The sequence below is a fragment of the Melampsora larici-populina genome (genome assembly GCF_000204055.1).
Source record: "Melampsora larici-populina 98AG31 unplaced genomic scaffold MELLAscaffold_3, whole genome shotgun sequence".
Taxonomy (NCBI): Eukaryota; Fungi; Basidiomycota; class Pucciniomycetes; order Pucciniales; family Melampsoraceae; genus Melampsora; species Melampsora laricis-populina.
In genome coordinates, this window is record NW_006768767.1 from 2,770,897 (window position 1) to 2,788,264 (window position 17,368).

Here is a 17,368-nt window from a genome sequence, read left to right on the forward strand (position 1 = left end):
TTTTTATCAGTGAGGAAAGCGGGAAACGGCGAAAAACTACATAAGTGGACTTACTTGTGGAGTCTCCGTGCCAGGAACTCACGAGTAGTCCCAAGCCCCTCTGCGAGGCGCGCGGACGTGGCCGCGCAGAGAGGGCTTGTTCAAGCTAAATAGTTGATCAATTTTGGGTTGTGTATTGAGCTGTACAGGCTGTATCCGGGTTTGAGGTTTGGGGTTTGAGGTTTGTCCTCCACCCTCCTCTCTCGTCCATCGTAGATCCTTCCCAATTCAAGTATATATATCTAACACATGCTGCGTCAGGAAACCTACGGTTTGAGTGGCTCAGTGGTCATGCTCCGATAAAGCGCTCTCACTATCATCTCGGGAACTGTACCTCCAAATCTTACGCAATTTCACTGTTGCGATTGGCACTTGTCAACACACCTTTCATTAGAAATCCACCGATTCAATAGTATCACATAAGAATGTACCGATCATTATGCTCGACCATGAGTATCATTTTCATGTCCATCTGCACTATCTCGACAAAACCAATGTATCTGAATGGAAAACTAGACACCAAATTGAGATTAAGAACACCAAACCTGGGGACCAACCCGATTCCAGAAATTGACGGTGCAAATCCATCGAGAATAACACTTCCACCACCATTCACAATATCAAAACTTGAGAATAATGGTATTCAAGATTCGGATACGTTGAAATTGACGCTTGCACCACCATCTGAATCCACATCAAAAAAGACATTGCCGAAAAGAACCGTATCAAGGAATCAAATGAACAATCTGTTTAAACATACATATCAACAAAAACACCCCTTGAGGATCACACCAGGTGGTAAAATTTGCCTGGGGGACCAAATTGTACAACTCACAAAGCCAGCATCGCATTCACAAAGAACTTATCCTAGTACCATGCCTGATAACAATTTGATGTTCAAAGCTTATTCATCTAGTTTTCCGAAACATCAGCTTCAAGTATCCAGTTCAAGAAACTTAGATATTCGCGAAGATCCGTCTCATAGCGTCCCAAGATTTCCTGGTTCAGGATCAAATTCAGTTCAAGGTGTTCCAACGCCTGAGCCATCTACAGAAAATCTCGAAAGTCTCATAGAAGATCAACATCACGACATCATTACCCTGCCTTCTTATGGAATTCGCGGGTTTGTCCAAAATGTTCATAAATCTCATATCCCAATTCGCGAAAATATGTACAAGTTGGCAAAATTTGGAAGACAGGAACTTTGGGAACTTGAAGCACTTCGGAATGAAATCTTAAAATGGTTTGCTGGTTTAAAGACTAGGTTGACCCAAATAGCCGACGAAAAAGACTCGACTAGTACTGTAACATCTCGCGATATAAAAAAAGCACTCAATCGGGCTCAAATCAAATTGACAAACAGTTTTTTGGGATATCTTATCACAAATCATAAAGATTTTCGAGGTAAAAGCAATGAGCGACTTCTAAGAGAGGGGTGGCAATATTTGAAGAGATACATGATTCAATGGAAGAACACGAATTTTGAAATCATTTCCAACCTTAAACATCTTGAAGCAGATTCCCGTGTCTGGAATTGGACTTCAGACGATATGTTCGCATATTTGATGTGGATGGATGGAAACAATACCCTTTCATCTAAGGTTTTAGCAAGATTTATTGCTGGCTGGAAAGAATTGAACGGAGTGTGATTTTCCAAATAATCTTGTTTTCTCGTCTTTCACTTTGAGAACTTTGTTCAAGCTTATTGATGGAATCCATCGTTTTTATATTTATCCTTACTTTATGGCATAGATACTAAGTTCCAACAGTCTCCGAGATTTGTATTATTTAGGACTGCGGGTAGCTAGGCAACGATATTGCGATGACGCAAATTGATTTCAACAGACGGCTTTGGGACAAATGGGCTTTCAAAAGAAAGGGTTGCTTCAGAGAAATAAAGGGGATCTCGTAAAGCTTTTGCCCTGGATGAGGTTTGATTCAGAGAGCTTAAGTGACCAAACAGCACGTTCTTAACAAATTATGTATACAGTCGTTTTCATAGCATACATTTTGGAAATGTGAAGTCTTAAAACTCACTAAAACTTGATATATACCAACGGAAACGTGTTTGGGCCAATCCCAAGGCTGAACGCCGAGGGAGATAGCTTGCTTTTAATAAAATATAAAACCCCTACGGGGTGGCTAGCGGTACAGTATTTACCAATAAAACAAATAAATGAAAATAAAAAACTTTTCACATAACCACAGCTTCTTTTTTTTAAAAAAAAAATGAACATAAACAACACCTCTTATAAAAAATAGAAACACGTTTGCACAACTACTCATCACAACAATCAAAACACAAGAAAAACCTAATAGCCAAATTTGGGAATAAGGGCGGGTGGGCGCTAAAATTTGTTAGAGAAACCATTGAGAAAGACTAGGACAACTATGAACACTATGGGAATGATAAGATGAAATTCGGTAAAGTGGTAATCAGTTTATGACATCATAACCTTTAGAACAACTAGATAAAGACCAAAAAGTCCGACCCGTTAGTTCAAATTACACAAAGTTTAAAGAGTCCGAATTCATCACATTCTCTCGCACTCTCACTTGTGACCACTTGAAAGGAATTTATGATTTGTTGCATAATGGCTGTCTTTGAGAAGCTATCTTATCACAATTTTCTTGTTTTTTTATCAATTAAATTCCTCGACTTAGTCCTTACATAATCGCTGCGAGTTTTTGATGCAAGTAACTGATACACCCTTGGGCTCTGTGGGTTCATCGGGGGGAGCTGTTTCAACTGTTCGAAAGCTTTTTGATCTTAGTACTGAAACCTTTAGAATCATTCGCCATGATTGAAAGCTTTTTGAATTTCTGCTCACTATCGCGATCGGCACAGCTTTCAAGATAAATCCATCGATTCGAATTTCGATCCCATCACACCACAATGCACCAGTCAATAGGCTCGACTACAAGTATAGTTTTCATGATCATTTGCACAATCTTGTCAAAGCCAATGTATCTGGATAAGAATATAGACACTGAATTGAGATTAGGAACATCAAGCATGAAGACCATCACGATACCAAAAGTGGACGAACTAGATAGATTGAAATTAACACTTGCACCACCATCAGATCTCACAACAAAAGATGTAGTATCATCAAAAGACCATAGATTATCTGGCGCATTAGGAATCCAAAAGACCGATACGTTCAAACATCCACCTCAACAAAAACAATCCTTCAGGTTCATTCCAGATGTTACAATGTGGTTGAATGACGGAAACATACAACTCATAAGGCCTGTATCACATCTACTAGGAGATCATCACAACGCCATGACCTATAACAATTTGATGCTCAAAGCTTTTCCATCGGGTTTTCCAACACATCATCTTCAAGGTTCTGGTTCAAGAAATCTGCAGATTCATCAAGTTCCAACTCATGGGTTACCTAAATCTTCAGGATCGAGTTCGGCTCAAGGCTTTCCAACACGTGCCTCATCTGCAAAGGATATCTCAAACTTGATAGAAGTTCAACATCCCACAATTATTGACCTTCCTTCTCATAGAAGTCAACATAGAGACATGGAAAGGGCTTTAGAGAAGACGGGAGTACCAGGAAAAGATAGCAGTGGATATAAAAAATCTCGCGCATCCAGAGCAAGAAAGGAGGTTGTAATCAAGCCTAATGGTGGTAAAACTTACATGTCAGCACGTGATACTATGACCGAGTGGTCGGGTATTGCAAAGGATGAACTTTCGAAACATGGGGGACTTGGAGGGGAAATGACAGCATGGTTTGACGATTTGAGAGTGGTATTGTTAAACAAACTTCCAGATGATGAATCTTTCGGTATAAAACCTAGTGATATCACAAGAGTAATTGGACGTGCCGAAAATAAATTGACCAACATCTTTTTGGGATTTCTGATCACAAATCATCCCGGTCTAGGAGGAAGGAACAATGGGGAACTTTTGCGTGATGGGTGGGAATACTTGAAGAGCTACATAACTCGATGGCACCATGTGAATCTTAAAGTCCTTCTTAGCCTCAAAGAAATCAAAGCAGATGGTGAGGTCTGGGAATGGACTTCAGACGAGATCCTGGCGTACCTGATGTGGATGGATGCAAAGAACGTCTTCTCATGGAAACTCTTTTCAAGGTTTGCTTCTGGCTGGAGACAATCAAAGGGACTACAAGTTTTTTCTTTGCTAGGGTAGTTCACGTAATCGAGAATTTTTGGAGTAATCTGCTTTTGTTTTCTTTCACCTTAATCGGTATTTTACGCTTCTTGATTAGATTGTTTTCTTTTTCTATCAGATTCTTAATTTATAAGATTAGTCTACCAATCCAAATCGTATTCCGGAATTCACTCTGCCTAGGAGTCGTCATTGTGCGAGGACCTAGATATATAAGATATCCAAATGTGGACATACCTGCAGGACACATGAGGGATGTTCTGCTGGAAATTGTACAAATTTGTGTGGATCACACAAAGCTTTGATCATAAACCATACCCAGCCGTGACGTGGTGACAGCTCATCATCTCATGATTGTTTTCAACACTCTCCATATTGAAAATCAATGCCTCACCAATGCCAACTAGATTTCATTCCTATCAAACATTACAATCTGATTTGTGATATCAATAAACATCGATGATAATCATGAGCGGGATGCATTTCTTGCTTAACATAATTGCATGTATTTAAATGTCTTTGTGAAACCATCTTCTCATACATAGTACATTTTTTGTTATTAGTGAATGCATTGAGTTAGTCCCTAGTTGCTGCTAGTTTCTAATCCAGGTATCTGATACGCCTGTTATTGTGCTACTGCATGATCGTCAGGGGGTGTCGGGCGAGCTCACTCACTGTCAGAAAGCTGATAGATCTTAGTACTCAAACAATTCAATAAATCCGCTCAAATTGAAAAGGTTTAGCTGTGACTATCAATTTTGGGAAATCTGCAACTGAATATCAACATCAGCACTCCTTTGATTATTGAAATTCAATCGGCTCAGCAGCATCACACAAGAATGTACCATTCAGTTTTCTCAATTACGACTATATTATTCATACTCATATCCATAATCTTCACAAGGCCGATGCACCTGAATAGGAGACATCTAGACGCTGCATTAAAATTGGGTGTCTCAAGCCCTGATACCATCACAATATCAAGACTTGACAAGATAGATCCATTGGAATTAACACTTGCACAACCATCCACTACATCAAAATTTGACGAGGTAGATTCATTAGGATTGACACTTGAACAACCAACTTTATTGGATTCAACACTTGCATCACCATCTACTTTCACAACAAGAATTATAGCATCGCCGGAACAAAATAAACTCTCTTCAATAGGAATTCAAAAGACAGATTCTTTTAAACATCGAGCTCAAGAACAACAACCCTTTAGGATCACATCAGATGGTAAAATATGGCTAGCGGACCAAATCGTACAACCCATAAAGCCAGTGCCTTATCCACTAGGATATTCTCGCATTTTCATACCTGATAGAAATTTGATGTTTGAAGGTGATCCGTCTAGTTTCCCACCACATACTCTTCAAGGATCCAGTTCAAGAAATACACAAATTCATGAAGTTCCACCACAAATCTTACCAATATATTATGGTTCAGGATCGCAACCAGTTCAAAGCTTTCCGGTACATGATCCATCTGCCGAAAATTTCGTAAATCTCATGAAATATCAACATCACCCTATCCTTGATCCGTATCCTTTGGAAAATCAACCTATAGAGATTAAAGTCTTAGGAATCAATCAAAGTGGAAAAAAAGAAGTACTCCCTTCTCGAGGAAAACAGAAGGATGTAATCGACCCCGATGGACGTAAATCTTTCAGCACAATACGTGATGAGATGTCTGATTTATCGAAATTTGGAACATCACAAATTTGGGAACGTGATGAGATTCGACAAGAGATTGCAACATGGTTTGAGGCTTTGAAAGATTTATTAGTGAAAAGAATCGAAAAAGATAAAATTGTCGGTATGAAATCTAGTGATGTTCAAAGAGCACTTGGTCGTGGCCAAAAGAAATTAACACCAACTTTCTTTGGATTTCTGATCAACAAATATAAACCTACGAGAGATCAAAATCTCGAAAGCCTTATAATTTATAGTTGGGATTATTTGAAAAGTTATATGGTTCAATGGAAAGAGGTGGATCTTGCAGTGGTTGTCAACTTCAAATATGTTCCAGTAGGTACTGGTGTTTGGAATTGGACTCCAGAAGAGGTCCTAGCATATTACATGTGGGTAGATATAAAGAACACCTTGGAATCTAAAGTCTTATCAAAGTTCGTCGTTGGCTGGGAGGAGTTGAATGGATTATGATATTCTCCTTTGCTAGAGGACTTCACATACTCGAAAATTTCTTGAATAAATCTTCTTTTCCTCTCGTTCACCCGAATTTCTTCTTTTCTCCGTCATGGAATCCCTTTATTATTTTATGAAACAAATCTCAAAATCTCCAGAACTTTCCCAGGATCCACAGTGCCTTGTTGGAGTATGTTGTCTCCCCTATCGCGTTCTCTGCTATTTCCTTCTATGTCGTGTTTTGTAATCCTAAACCACGATTTTAATTGTCTTATCGGTGAGTCGTGATATTTCCCATTTTTACTCACGAGATCTGAAAACTGACCTCTGCTTTTACCGGTGCCTTTTTATTCTGATCAGTGTGTGGAAAACTTTCCCATTCAGTCGAGCTCTCTGTACCGCATTCTTATTGTTCTGAGCTTTTCTTCACTGAGTCATGGTTTCATCAGTTTTCATCTGATGCAGGGTTCCGTGAACTCCTTACACTCAGGAGCTGTGGGAGGTTTCAACACAATGTTTCGAGGACGCAAATGTGATATAGAAGCACAGATCTAGCTTTGCGATGAATGGGCTTTCAAAACTAAGGGTAGATCAGATTCATATATGTACAGACTTTTGCGAATCTCACAAACCTTTCCGCCCAGATATGATTCAATTCAGAAGGTCAGACTGAGAGGAAACCGTGAGTTGAGGGAGTTAAAACTATGACGATATTTGATAATGTACATTTTGGTAATATTGTTTGGATTTTGTACATATAAGAAGGGTTATGAAGTGTTCAATAACCATTCTCGTCGATTGCGCTCTGAATGACGTCACAAAATATCAGTTTGAGGAGCTTGTTTGACCAAAAGCAATCCTGATAAGACGGAAGAATGGCATACCTCAACTCGCTTCCTTGCCGCTCTTTTAGCCTTCTCTTTGTCCGCAAAGTCAAGACCACGAGTCTCAAAAGTTCTATCGATCCAAGCCCTGTGATTGGAATACATCCTCGCAAGGTTATGTCAGTTATGCTTCTAACACTCCAGGATTGAATTGTCTAGGTCATCCAAGGGAGTTTGGCTTTACCCGGCGAGACCTGCTGCAATCTCTTTCGCCTAGGAAGAAAAGAATCATTAGCGTATATTCAATATCTTAGTAATGATAGATGTAAGAGAAATTACCTCAGCATGATTTGAAGGTTTCCCATTCTTTTTCCTACAGAAGCAACACGTTGCAAAGAAATGAACATTCGGTTACGATTGAATTTGGGTTAGAATTTTTTGAGCAAGGTAAACTGACTTGTGATCTTCATAAGCTTTGGCAGCTTCGTACGCGGCCGCTCCGCTCAATAATTCATGAGAAAACCTGACCAAGATCAACCCCGAGTTTTTAAGACAGATATTCCAACAAGAAGATATGAGATGAAGGAGATGTTCTCACTTTGCTTTATGATGTTCTTCATTTCCACCTTCTTGATTTAACTCGTTGATCTGGTCAGACTGCCATGATACGAAGTTCAAAACGTTAGACAAGAAGGTATTTTAATGATAGGACATGCTGAAATACTCACCGCACGAGACTCTTCAGAGTCGTGATGAAATAAACCTAGAAGAATAGAAAGAGAAGCCAAGCTTTCTAGTCAGGTAAGCAAATCGTTGATTCATTGAAGTAGTATTGTCCTACCCATGATATGTGTGTATGAGACTTGAAAGTATTTAGGGGAAAGTATTTAAAAGTAAGACAACTGGGGATGATGGAGGCGATGGTCAACAGCTAGTGGAATCTAGAGCTCCCTTTTATATCCTTACGGGTATCATTCACATCCGATCGAAGGTATGACGTATGTGGATGATAACCTCAAGGCGTCATAAGTTTACTCATTGAAGGATTTAACTTTAAAATCTCAAATCAATTTTACACAGCTCGCCGAAATCCATCAAGACCGATGATCAGGTTTAGAGCTTGAAAACTCTCATAAGCTCATGCTGTACCACTTTATAATCATTCAACCTTTGCTCTTAGTAGGGATTGGCTTACTCATTGATAATAGTGTCTATCTGAGTCACGGCGAGTCAAAAACGGTGAAATGATTTCCCATCTATATGAGCTTGTGATGTGTGATGACGTGTTATCTTGAAGATCGCCACCGAGTGAAATCCGAAACAAAAAGCCACATCACGGTCAAGAGGAAGATCCAGGTTGAAAGGCAGAGGAAGTGCCCATAAATCCCACACTTGGTAGGGAGACTGAGATTGGAATGATCATCAAAGTATCTGAGTACAACTATCGAAAACCGACCAAACGCGTCACATCTCCTTTCTTCCCCATCCTTGCTACTTCTCGTCATATTTCTCCCATCATACAAAAAAACTATCTCAACTTTTCTTCAATTTCATTCTTGCTACAACCCTGGAACTTGTTTTTGAATTTCTCAGACGTGTTTACTCTTCTACTTCAGCTTTCTTAGAACCAGAGCCCAAATGAAATATTCACACAACGATTAATTCATATTAAACAAATCAAACTTCATACTAAAATAAATGCACCATTGAGTTCATCTCTGAGGCCATCCAATCAATTCGATTATCAAGTAATGAAATCAAAATTAAGATGTTTTTTTCATATCTTGTTTAGTTCAGGAATCAGGTGTAACAGATCCTATAACTCTTGAGGTTGAAGATGATGTTGCGAAAGTTGCCCCGCCTGTCGTGACTCGTTTTAAACGGACGAGGTGAGGCAATGGTACCGGTGGTGTACCGGGTACCCCAAACTTTTTATCGAAGTCAACTGATTAGATTTGAAACGCTGGGCTTCGCATGAGTTAATTTCAACTTTTCATTGATACTTGGTCAACCAAAACATTCATTAAATCTTCAACCTTTCATGATTGGACTTACTCAATCGACGGACACTTCAAGCTCGATTGCAGCATGACTGAAGGCGAGATTCGATTCTTTTCAGGTTAGCATCAAGATTATTGTGACCGATGAGTTTGAAAGACATTCAAGCGAAGAGAGAAATTGATCGAGTCGAATGCCACAGAACTTGAAGATATTCTCTCGTTGGATTCGAGTTCTTCGTTGGAGGAACTTGATAATACATTCAACAATGCCATCCAAGCTGTTGCTGCTGCTTTAGGTGCTCAATCCTCAACTCGAGTTGACTTACCCATACAGTTACTGATATCTTTGATGCTTCTTGACACCAACAGAGACTGATCTCGAAGATCAAGATTCACTTGACCAAGCTTTATATCGAGTCTCACATAGTGATATCTTTGAAAGCCATAGCCAGCGAATGACAAGTATTCTACTTGGGCTTCTCAATAACGTGAGCAAATTTCTATCTTTCTATTCAAATCGCAATCTCGGCATATAGCCTTAGATGTTTGACAACCAATCGATACTGATTTACAGTCTTCGGTTCGCCAATTATGCTGTGGTCTTTGGATGATTCCTGTTTGCATTAAAATCGTCATTGGATTCGGTTTTGGAAGCCTGATGCATTACCTTCGACGGTTCTAGTGGCTTGTAATCTTCTCTTGCAGTACGGTCTTGAAAATCACACTTTCTTTCGAACTTTACGAAATTTCTCATTACCTACCATCAATAAGACACCTCAATCCTTAAATCTTAATGCTATCACAAATGTCATGCACACCCTTGTAGCTATCACTAAGAGGATGGCCTTCATTCCTCAAAATATTGCCGACCCGAATTTCGTCATTCAACATTATGGGCGTGATAAATCAGTTGAGGTCGAGACGCATGAAGAGGTATCGAATCCACATTCATCAAACGAAAAGCTAGCCGAAAGGCGATTGGGAGCTGTTTTGGCTGGATTACTCTATGAATTGTGTAGAGTACAGAAGTTAGATGCAGATGTGTTGGAGGCGTTCAATGAAGATCTGATTGGTAATCTGTTCGAATTGGTCGAGTTAACTAGAGATCAAGAGGATGAAACATTCAACTATAATCTGATCAAACTGATCGTGAGCTTTTTCATGGACCCCATTCTTTAGGTATGCCTGATGTGTAATAATCATAAACTTATCTCCGTTTCCAGATCGCTCTCAATGAACAATTTATGGTCTCAAGCATCCAACAATCTAGCGATCCTTCTCCTATTACTCGCGAGGGCAAACCAGATTCTGGGCCTTCGTTAACAACAGCAAGCCGACATCGTCACGGCAGGAAATCCGGTACACAGGACACGGATACGAACATTGTGATTCGAACCATGAAACAACGCTTGGATGAGAGCAAGACTTTTGGAGAAAACTTGATCTTTATCCTCAATCGAGCTTCGCATGCCACCCCTGAAGGCCTTTGCGTTTCGCTTTTAATATTAAAGATTCTCTATCTCTTGTTTACCACCCTGGGAACACATGAGTATTTTTACACCAACGATCTATGTGTCTTAGTAGATGTGTTCATCCGTGAATTGAGTGACCTACCGGATGAATGTGATAGCGTATGTACCTTCTGATCTCTGATGTAATACGCTGAAATCCACCATTTTTGACGGCTTATTTGTTTTCTTTCATGATTTTAGCTCCGACACACATACTTGCGAGTGCTGCACCCTCTTTTGACTAGTACTCAATTGCGCACTTTTCATTACAAAAGAAGAGAGATCCGGCATGTTTTGCTTTCGCACATCAAATATGAACACCTTCGCGAAGTCAATTCGACCACCAAACGGCTAGTCGAACGCAATCTGAGAGCTGATTGGTGCCTCGAGCTTGAAAAGGCCAACGATCCCGGAAATGAGATGTCATCACTGTCACGACCACATCAGTTATTCAGATCTGCGAGCAACGATACCTTGGCCAGTCAAGCTAGTGGCAGTGGTGGCAGTGTAGTTGAAGTCACTTCATCGCCAGCGGGAAGGACTTCATTTCACACTGATAGCAACTCAGCCAAGGCGAAAACTTTCGACGAAGAGACAAGCCCCTCTAAGTTTCGCAAGTCTCCAACGAGAGGCAGTATCCCATGTGTTGTGACTGCTCAGGTTGAATCACGAGGTGCAATAGTTTCGTCAACCTGGGGCCCTGTCGAAAGAGACTCCGGCTATTCCGTATCTGTACCCAACAGTTCCAGCCTGGCTCGCTCATGTTTGAGTGAACGAAAAGAATCATATGAATCAACGGGCTCGCGGTCGGCGGATGTTAACGACTGCGCCGATGACCATTTGAGCATACCTTCGCCTGTCACACTTGAAGTTCAGCCATCAGCAAACTCTTCGTTATCTCTAGTGTGCACACGGTCTCAAAGCCTGGACCATCCACCCCGTCCAACTTCCGCCTCCTCCATGTCATCTAATACTCGAAGACCGGCACCCAAACCACCGTCCTATAGACGTAATGCTAAGGAGTCAAGTGGCTCTATGAACTCATCTGCTTCTCTGCCCATCTCATCAGATGTCATCCGCCGGGCGAAATCTAGCACAAGTTCTCCAACACTTGAAGAGCATGACCCAAGTTGGAGTAATGGGGCACACGAAGTTCCAGAAAAACAAACCACTCGTCGATTACCACCATCTCCACCATCTCATAATCCTAACATCAACCAAACTTCTACGACTCGAAGAAGAAAAGCTCCAAAACCTCCTTCTCACTCTTCACCTCAACGTCATATCATGGATCCATCTTCATTTCCAACACCTCCCGACTCACTTCAACGTACTGCCACAAGAACTTTAAGAGGCAGTAAAAGTAATGCGAATATTTCTAGAGGTACGGACAGAAAACTACATCAGCAACATCATCGAGTTTCTTCACTCTCCTCTAATAACACACGTGGCGGGGGAGATGATTATAATCCGTTTGAAGATCGAACCGAAGTGGCTGTTTAAGATGAAGTTTTTTTTTTACCTTTTCTCGTGTTTCGTTTTGTTTCTTTGAAATTCACTTCTAATCCTCTTATCTTCAATTCTTGTTGGGCTTCTTTTTTCTGAAAAAAAAAACAACATCTTTTGATGATTTTCTTTCTTCGATTTTCAATTTGTTTACTTTGACTTGATATTTTTGAATCACATAACAAGGTAAAAAAAAGAGATGTAATACAATTAATGTTTTTCTTAGTCTTTTACATTTTTCAATTCAATCTAATTCTTTTGTTGTTGTTGTGGGTTCATATCTTGTCACTTAAATTGACTATCAAATCTAGAACTTTTAGCTCATAAGGTCCACTGTTCCGGACTTCGAGTTTGTGATTGGTGCTCAGGTTGTGGAATTATGTAATTGCCCTTTCTTAATGCTTTGAAAGGTATCTCAAAAATTGTCAGAAAGTTGGTCAAAATGCATTCTGACTGCATAGTCATATATAGCCTGATGACATACTCGTAACCAAATGCATTTGCAATGCTCATGTATAGATTCTTAGTTGAATAAATCAAAAGAATCATCAATATTGTCCAATTGACGACTCAATAACGTACAATGTATTGGCTTTCAAAACAGCCTGTAAGATTCCATTTTGATTTCATGTTACTTGTACTCAAGAATTTCCAAGTCAGACTAGATTACTTCATGGTATGTGATTCTCACCAATGATTATGAATGGCTATTCATTCTTTCAAGGCAGCATTGAGCAGATATACAGTTTCATAGTGAACTGATCAACTCTTTGGCAACAAATCAATCAAAAGTTAAATTCCAGTATTCAAGAAGGAAAAACTTAATCTTCAATATCAAACCAAGTCAACATACTTGAATAATATGAAAAAAAAAGTAAAGTAAAAAAATTAAAATTAAATTCACTTTTCGTCTTTAGAAACAAATTCATGTGAAATAAAATTCTTTGAGACTTTTGAACAAGACAAACATATTTTTTTCCCTTTAAAATCAATCACTTGACAGTTTCAAGAAAAGTAATTAAAAAAAAGTTAAGAGAAAACAGTTGATTGGAAGATTTAAATACCAGTAAGAAATTAAATTTAACATCAATTTGCTTAATTTTATTTCATAACAATAGATGAGGAGCAGGAATCGGTACTTCAGCTAAAGGTTTAGGTTTGTCAATTAATGGTAAAGGATCTTTGTGGTGTTCAGCTCGACGATGATGGATTGGATTAGTAGGATTCTTTACTGGTACGGGCTTTGGCTTTTCAGCGGGAATCTTTGCTGGCTCGGCTCGGCGATGATGAATTGGATTAGTAGGATTCTTTGCTGGTACAGGCTTTGGCTTTTCAACCACAGGTGCAGGGATCTTTGCTGGTTCTGCACGGCGATGATGAATTGGATTGGTAGGATTCTTTGCTGGTACGGGCTTTGGCTTTTCAGCGGGAATCTTTGCTGGTTCGGCTCGGCGATGATGAATTGGATTGGTAGGATTCTTTGCTGCTACGGGCTTTGGTTTTTCAGCGGGAATCTTTTCTGGCTCGACGCGACGATGATGAATTGGATGAGTAGGATCCTTTGCTGGTACCATTTTGGGTTTCTCAACCACTGGCACTATCTTCTCAGGGGCCTGCGTTGAAGTCGAACAGATGATAAGTATTGCGAGAAAGTGCAGCTGAAGGTAAGCCGTCAGCTGGTAATATACTCACATCTCGTACCAAGATCCTCGAATCTTTCAGTATAGATCCAAGATGTCTGCCAACTGATCTAGGACTGTGTAGAAGATAAAGGAGGATGAGCAAAAAGGTACTAGAGTAAAATAAAAGTTGATTGAAGAACCTATTGGTATGTTCCAAAGGAAAGGCCACAACTCCTTGACCAACTGTTAAGGCTATTGAAAATGATTCATATAAATATATCAGTGATTCATTTGGCATAAAGGTTGAAAGCTCTAGTTGCCATCGAATGTGATGATTTAATTTTCATCAAGACTTACTCGAAAGGATGACTGCAACAAAGACAAAGCTATACAATTTGATTGCCATCTTGGTAAGACTGAGAAGTGTTCTTTTGAAACTCGAGTACGGAAAGCTGAGTTTACTACTGAGGAAAAGAAACAACAATGAATCAGATATACCCTTCTTCATGATGGTTAAACAAAGTGGGATTCTTTAGCCCAGCAGAAGAAAAATGGGTATTCTACCTGATAAATATAAATATATTATTGCTGAGAATAAGACTTGATGAGGATGTTGTTGCATAACTGAAGAGGCCGAAAGAGTCGAGCTTTTATGGACCTTCAGGTCATCGCTAATGATCCCCAAATCTTGAGATGCTCGTAACGTGGCAGTCACTGTCACCCTCATAGGAAATCTCCTTGTCTTAGATCGCGTAGACGTGAACCTCAGCTTGATGCAAAAACATTGACTTCGGCTACATATTGTCACCGATATATCTCCTCAGATATCGTTCAATCTAGAAAGAACTTGCTTGAGCAACTGATCGGAATCCAGCTTTTACGAACTTTTACAACAGATTAATCAAAATTGAAACCTTGGCCGTGATGCCCATCTTCGCGGTACTGGTACTGGCACTGGCACTCCAGTCCAGATAGGTGACGCCAGATATTCGATCTACCTAGCCTCTTTGTAAAAAGCGACCCGTCTAACTTCCTTCCTGATGGTAAATGAGATCGATTGTCGTCTGTTAGAGTGATTTAGAATTCCTCGCTGACCGCTTGTTGACCGTGCTGACCGATCAGAAGTTGAGACGAGACTTGAGATTCAGGATCACCCAGCTTGCAGTGCTTCTTGACGCGACGTACCATTGACAAGATCCATCTTACTTCGGCTCGAAGACAATATCTTGCTTGAATAGAAGGTTAACTCGGTCATGGACCAAGAGCTCATTCACAAGAAAAGCCTTGCTTCAGTATGTGATTGCACCCAGACTTCTGCACCAGATCAATCAAATTCTCGAACGTGACCGCCACTGCCCTTCTCATAACAGTGACAGTGTACTTGCAGTCCAATTTGATGACTACAATAATTCCAGATCGCCAAAGTAAACTGGGCGATCGACTCGTTTAACCTCCTTACTGATGGATAAATATGAAAAGATCAAATCGATTGTCCTAAGGTGGAGTCACTTTGACTCGTATTGTAATTCCTTCCTGACCTCGTGGTGACCAATGAGGTATTGAAACATCTAAATTCTGCTTCAATACCTCAGATTGAAGATCACGCAGTTCTGAGTGAATGACGACATGAGTTTTTCGATCAGAAGGTCCGTAACTTCCCAATCTCACATCGACTCAAAGGTTATCAATCTGGCCGAGTTGAACCAATGTAATCAGATGCTTGTGTGTATAGTGCTCTCATCTCACAGAATACTCAAAAGTGAAACCAAAATAGGTGTCGCATTAATGAGTAACCTCAATATGTGGGTTACAATCAAACAGATAATTCATGAACCGATTCCACCGATGACCTATCCCTTTCATTGCTTACTATGCTCAGCCTCGCTGATCTTTGGTTCACTCATTGCTGCAGCTCTCACAAACACAGTGTATTAATTGATTGAATGGAGTTGCATTTCGAAAAAGACAAAGGAAAAAAAATCAAAGTCATAAAAAAGAGAGCATACACAGAAGCCCAAGCATTCTAAAACAGAGAAAGAAGGGAAAAGAGAAAAGAGAAAAGAGAAAGGACGCTAAGATAAAATTTAAATGAAAAAGAAGCTCAGGAGAAAGTTACAAATCTGTCTTGATTGATGTATCTTCAGATTATTCAGTAATAGAAAATATCAAGAACATCACGACTGTTTTGTCCCAGTTAAGTAGATGATGTCCATTCAGAGAGAGAGAGAGAGAGAAAGAGAGAGAAAAGAAAAACATCGTTGACGATCAACACAAGAAAAACAAAACAAATTCTACAAATAGAATCAAAGACAAAACATATTATTATGGATGAGGGTGTGTATACAGTTGGCATACATCGTTTTTGACATGAAAGAAGTCACTCTAATTTTCTTGGGGTATACGATCAAACGGTCATAGGCTCTTAAAATCCAAATCCTCTCTTACACTGGATAACTATGACAAGGTAGGATAGAGAGCTCAATGCATGAAGCGAGCTCGAACGCCACGAGAATGCGATCGTGAAGAAGGCGAGACAGAATTGGTGGCAGATGTCCGTCTTTGTTGATCCTTTGTTTCCCTCGTTATCGACCTCGATCTTCTCTCTTGCATAGATGTAGGAGATGGCAAGTCGCCCGGAGGCAACCTAGATTCGTTGCCCGGTGTAGCATTGGATGAGACGTGAGCCAATAAATCGCGAAGATCGAACAACGGATCCCATGGGCTGCTCAACAGGGAGTGTTGTGGATGAACACGGGTCGGATGGTGTAGACCGAGCGGTGATCGAAGTGATGGCTGTGTCACTCCTGGCTTGGGAGTATGGTCCCCATTGAAATGAGAGTCAAGTGTGATTCCAAAAGATCTAAAGACACGCAAAAGGGTTGCGATCAATCAATAGGCGCAGAATTTAAACGTGAGATGCAAATGTGCTCGACCTTGTAAATGCCTCAGGATCATCAGGGTTATGACGAGGGGATGAGTCTGTATCCTTGATCGAGGGAGAATGCGAAGCAGGTAGTGGCGCTTGAACGTCAGAGTTGATCCAGCCACAATTCACAATCTGTTCCATGGTCCAACGCGCGTTTTGATCAACAGCCAAGCATCCCTTCAACAAGTCGGCAACATCTTTCCGTTCTTGCACATCCGCGGGGGACATTCCAGGTGGGCAACTTGATGACAATAAGTAAGGAAGACGATATTGACCGTTCATGATTTTGAGTCTCAACCGTGGTTCAAAGTCATCCTGGAAGGGTAAGTTACCTTCAAGCAAGGCATAGAGCACACAACCCAATGCCCAGATATCTAAGGAAGGATCTGTGAGTGGAGCGCCAGATCGAAGTTGTTCCGGGGGTGTGTAGGCTAGGGACCCGGCGGCTGTGGGCATGACTTCGTCAGATGAGGAAGATTCATCGCTGTCGTCTCTAAAGGCCATCTTCGAAAGCGACGCGTATCGTACAGGGGATCGAGCGCCACGTGGATGTCGACCGCGACGTTCGCGCACGCTATGAGAAAGGGCCAATGACGCACCGCTTGGATGACCTTCTTTGATACGAGGAAGCCTCTTG

General features: G+C 40.5%; 8 protein-coding genes across 8 annotated transcripts in view; 5 read left to right on the top strand and 3 right to left on the bottom strand.

The window, feature by feature from the left end:
* MELLADRAFT_102515 (uncharacterized protein) overlaps window positions 1–1,688 on the top strand; it is a gene marked incomplete at both ends in the record, with an annotated part of 2,201 nt that extends 513 nt beyond the window's left edge. Inside the window, one exon of the mRNA XM_007405068.1 lies at window positions 556–1,688. Within this exon, the coding sequence (XP_007405130.1) occupies window positions 556–1,688 (1,133 nt within the window). The remainder of the gene's footprint in view (window positions 1–555) is intronic.
* A 1,247-nt stretch (window positions 1,689–2,935) lies between these two features.
* Window positions 2,936–4,497, top strand: MELLADRAFT_102516 (uncharacterized protein; the record flags this gene model as incomplete). Its single annotated transcript, XM_007405069.1, has 2 exons — window positions 2,936–4,155; window positions 4,314–4,497. The coding sequence occupies 2 exons, from the start codon at window positions 2,936–2,938 to the stop codon at window positions 4,495–4,497; spliced, it is 1,404 nt and encodes a 467-aa protein (XP_007405131.1).
* Window positions 4,498–5,031: 534 nt separating this feature from the next.
* Window positions 5,032–6,360, top strand: MELLADRAFT_59714 (uncharacterized protein; the record flags this gene model as incomplete). The annotated part of the gene is made up of 1 exon (XM_007405070.1): window positions 5,032–6,360. The coding sequence occupies one exon, from the start codon at window positions 5,032–5,034 to the stop codon at window positions 6,358–6,360; it is 1,329 nt and encodes a 442-aa protein (XP_007405132.1).
* A 1,046-nt stretch (window positions 6,361–7,406) lies between these two features.
* Window positions 7,407–8,011, bottom strand: MELLADRAFT_91070 (uncharacterized protein; the record flags this gene model as incomplete). Its single annotated transcript, XM_007405160.1, has 6 exons — window positions 7,407–7,439; window positions 7,506–7,539; window positions 7,624–7,689; window positions 7,765–7,823; window positions 7,895–7,929; window positions 8,008–8,011. The coding sequence occupies 6 exons, from the start codon at window positions 8,009–8,011 to the stop codon at window positions 7,407–7,409; spliced, it is 231 nt and encodes a 76-aa protein (XP_007405222.1).
* A 1,141-nt stretch (window positions 8,012–9,152) lies between these two features.
* On the top strand, window positions 9,153–10,186 carry MELLADRAFT_76700 (uncharacterized protein; the record flags this gene model as incomplete). The annotated part of the gene is made up of 4 exons (XM_007405071.1): window positions 9,153–9,285; window positions 9,367–9,462; window positions 9,536–9,654; window positions 9,821–10,186. Coding segments are annotated over 4 exons (612 nt in total), but the record flags the coding sequence as incomplete, so codon positions are not given.
* A 1,761-nt stretch (window positions 10,187–11,947) lies between these two features.
* On the top strand, window positions 11,948–12,612 carry MELLADRAFT_70845 (uncharacterized protein; the record flags this gene model as incomplete). The annotated part of the gene is made up of 1 exon (XM_007405072.1): window positions 11,948–12,612. The coding sequence occupies one exon, from the start codon at window positions 11,965–11,967 to the stop codon at window positions 12,178–12,180; it is 216 nt and encodes a 71-aa protein (XP_007405134.1).
* A 677-nt stretch (window positions 12,613–13,289) lies between these two features.
* On the bottom strand, window positions 13,290–14,211 carry MELLADRAFT_102520 (uncharacterized protein; the record flags this gene model as incomplete). The annotated part of the gene is made up of 3 exons (XM_007405159.1): window positions 13,290–13,796; window positions 13,876–14,057; window positions 14,163–14,211. 3 exons carry the CDS (start codon window positions 14,209–14,211, stop codon window positions 13,290–13,292), a joined length of 738 nt encoding a protein of 245 aa, XP_007405221.1.
* Window positions 14,212–15,729: 1,518 nt separating this feature from the next.
* MELLADRAFT_115284 (uncharacterized protein) lies at window positions 15,730–17,235 on the bottom strand (the record flags this gene model as incomplete). Its single annotated transcript, XM_007405158.1, has 2 exons — window positions 15,730–16,665; window positions 16,739–17,235. The coding sequence occupies 2 exons, from the start codon at window positions 17,233–17,235 to the stop codon at window positions 16,284–16,286; spliced, it is 879 nt and encodes a 292-aa protein (XP_007405220.1).
* Window positions 17,236–17,368: the final 133 nt, after the last annotated feature.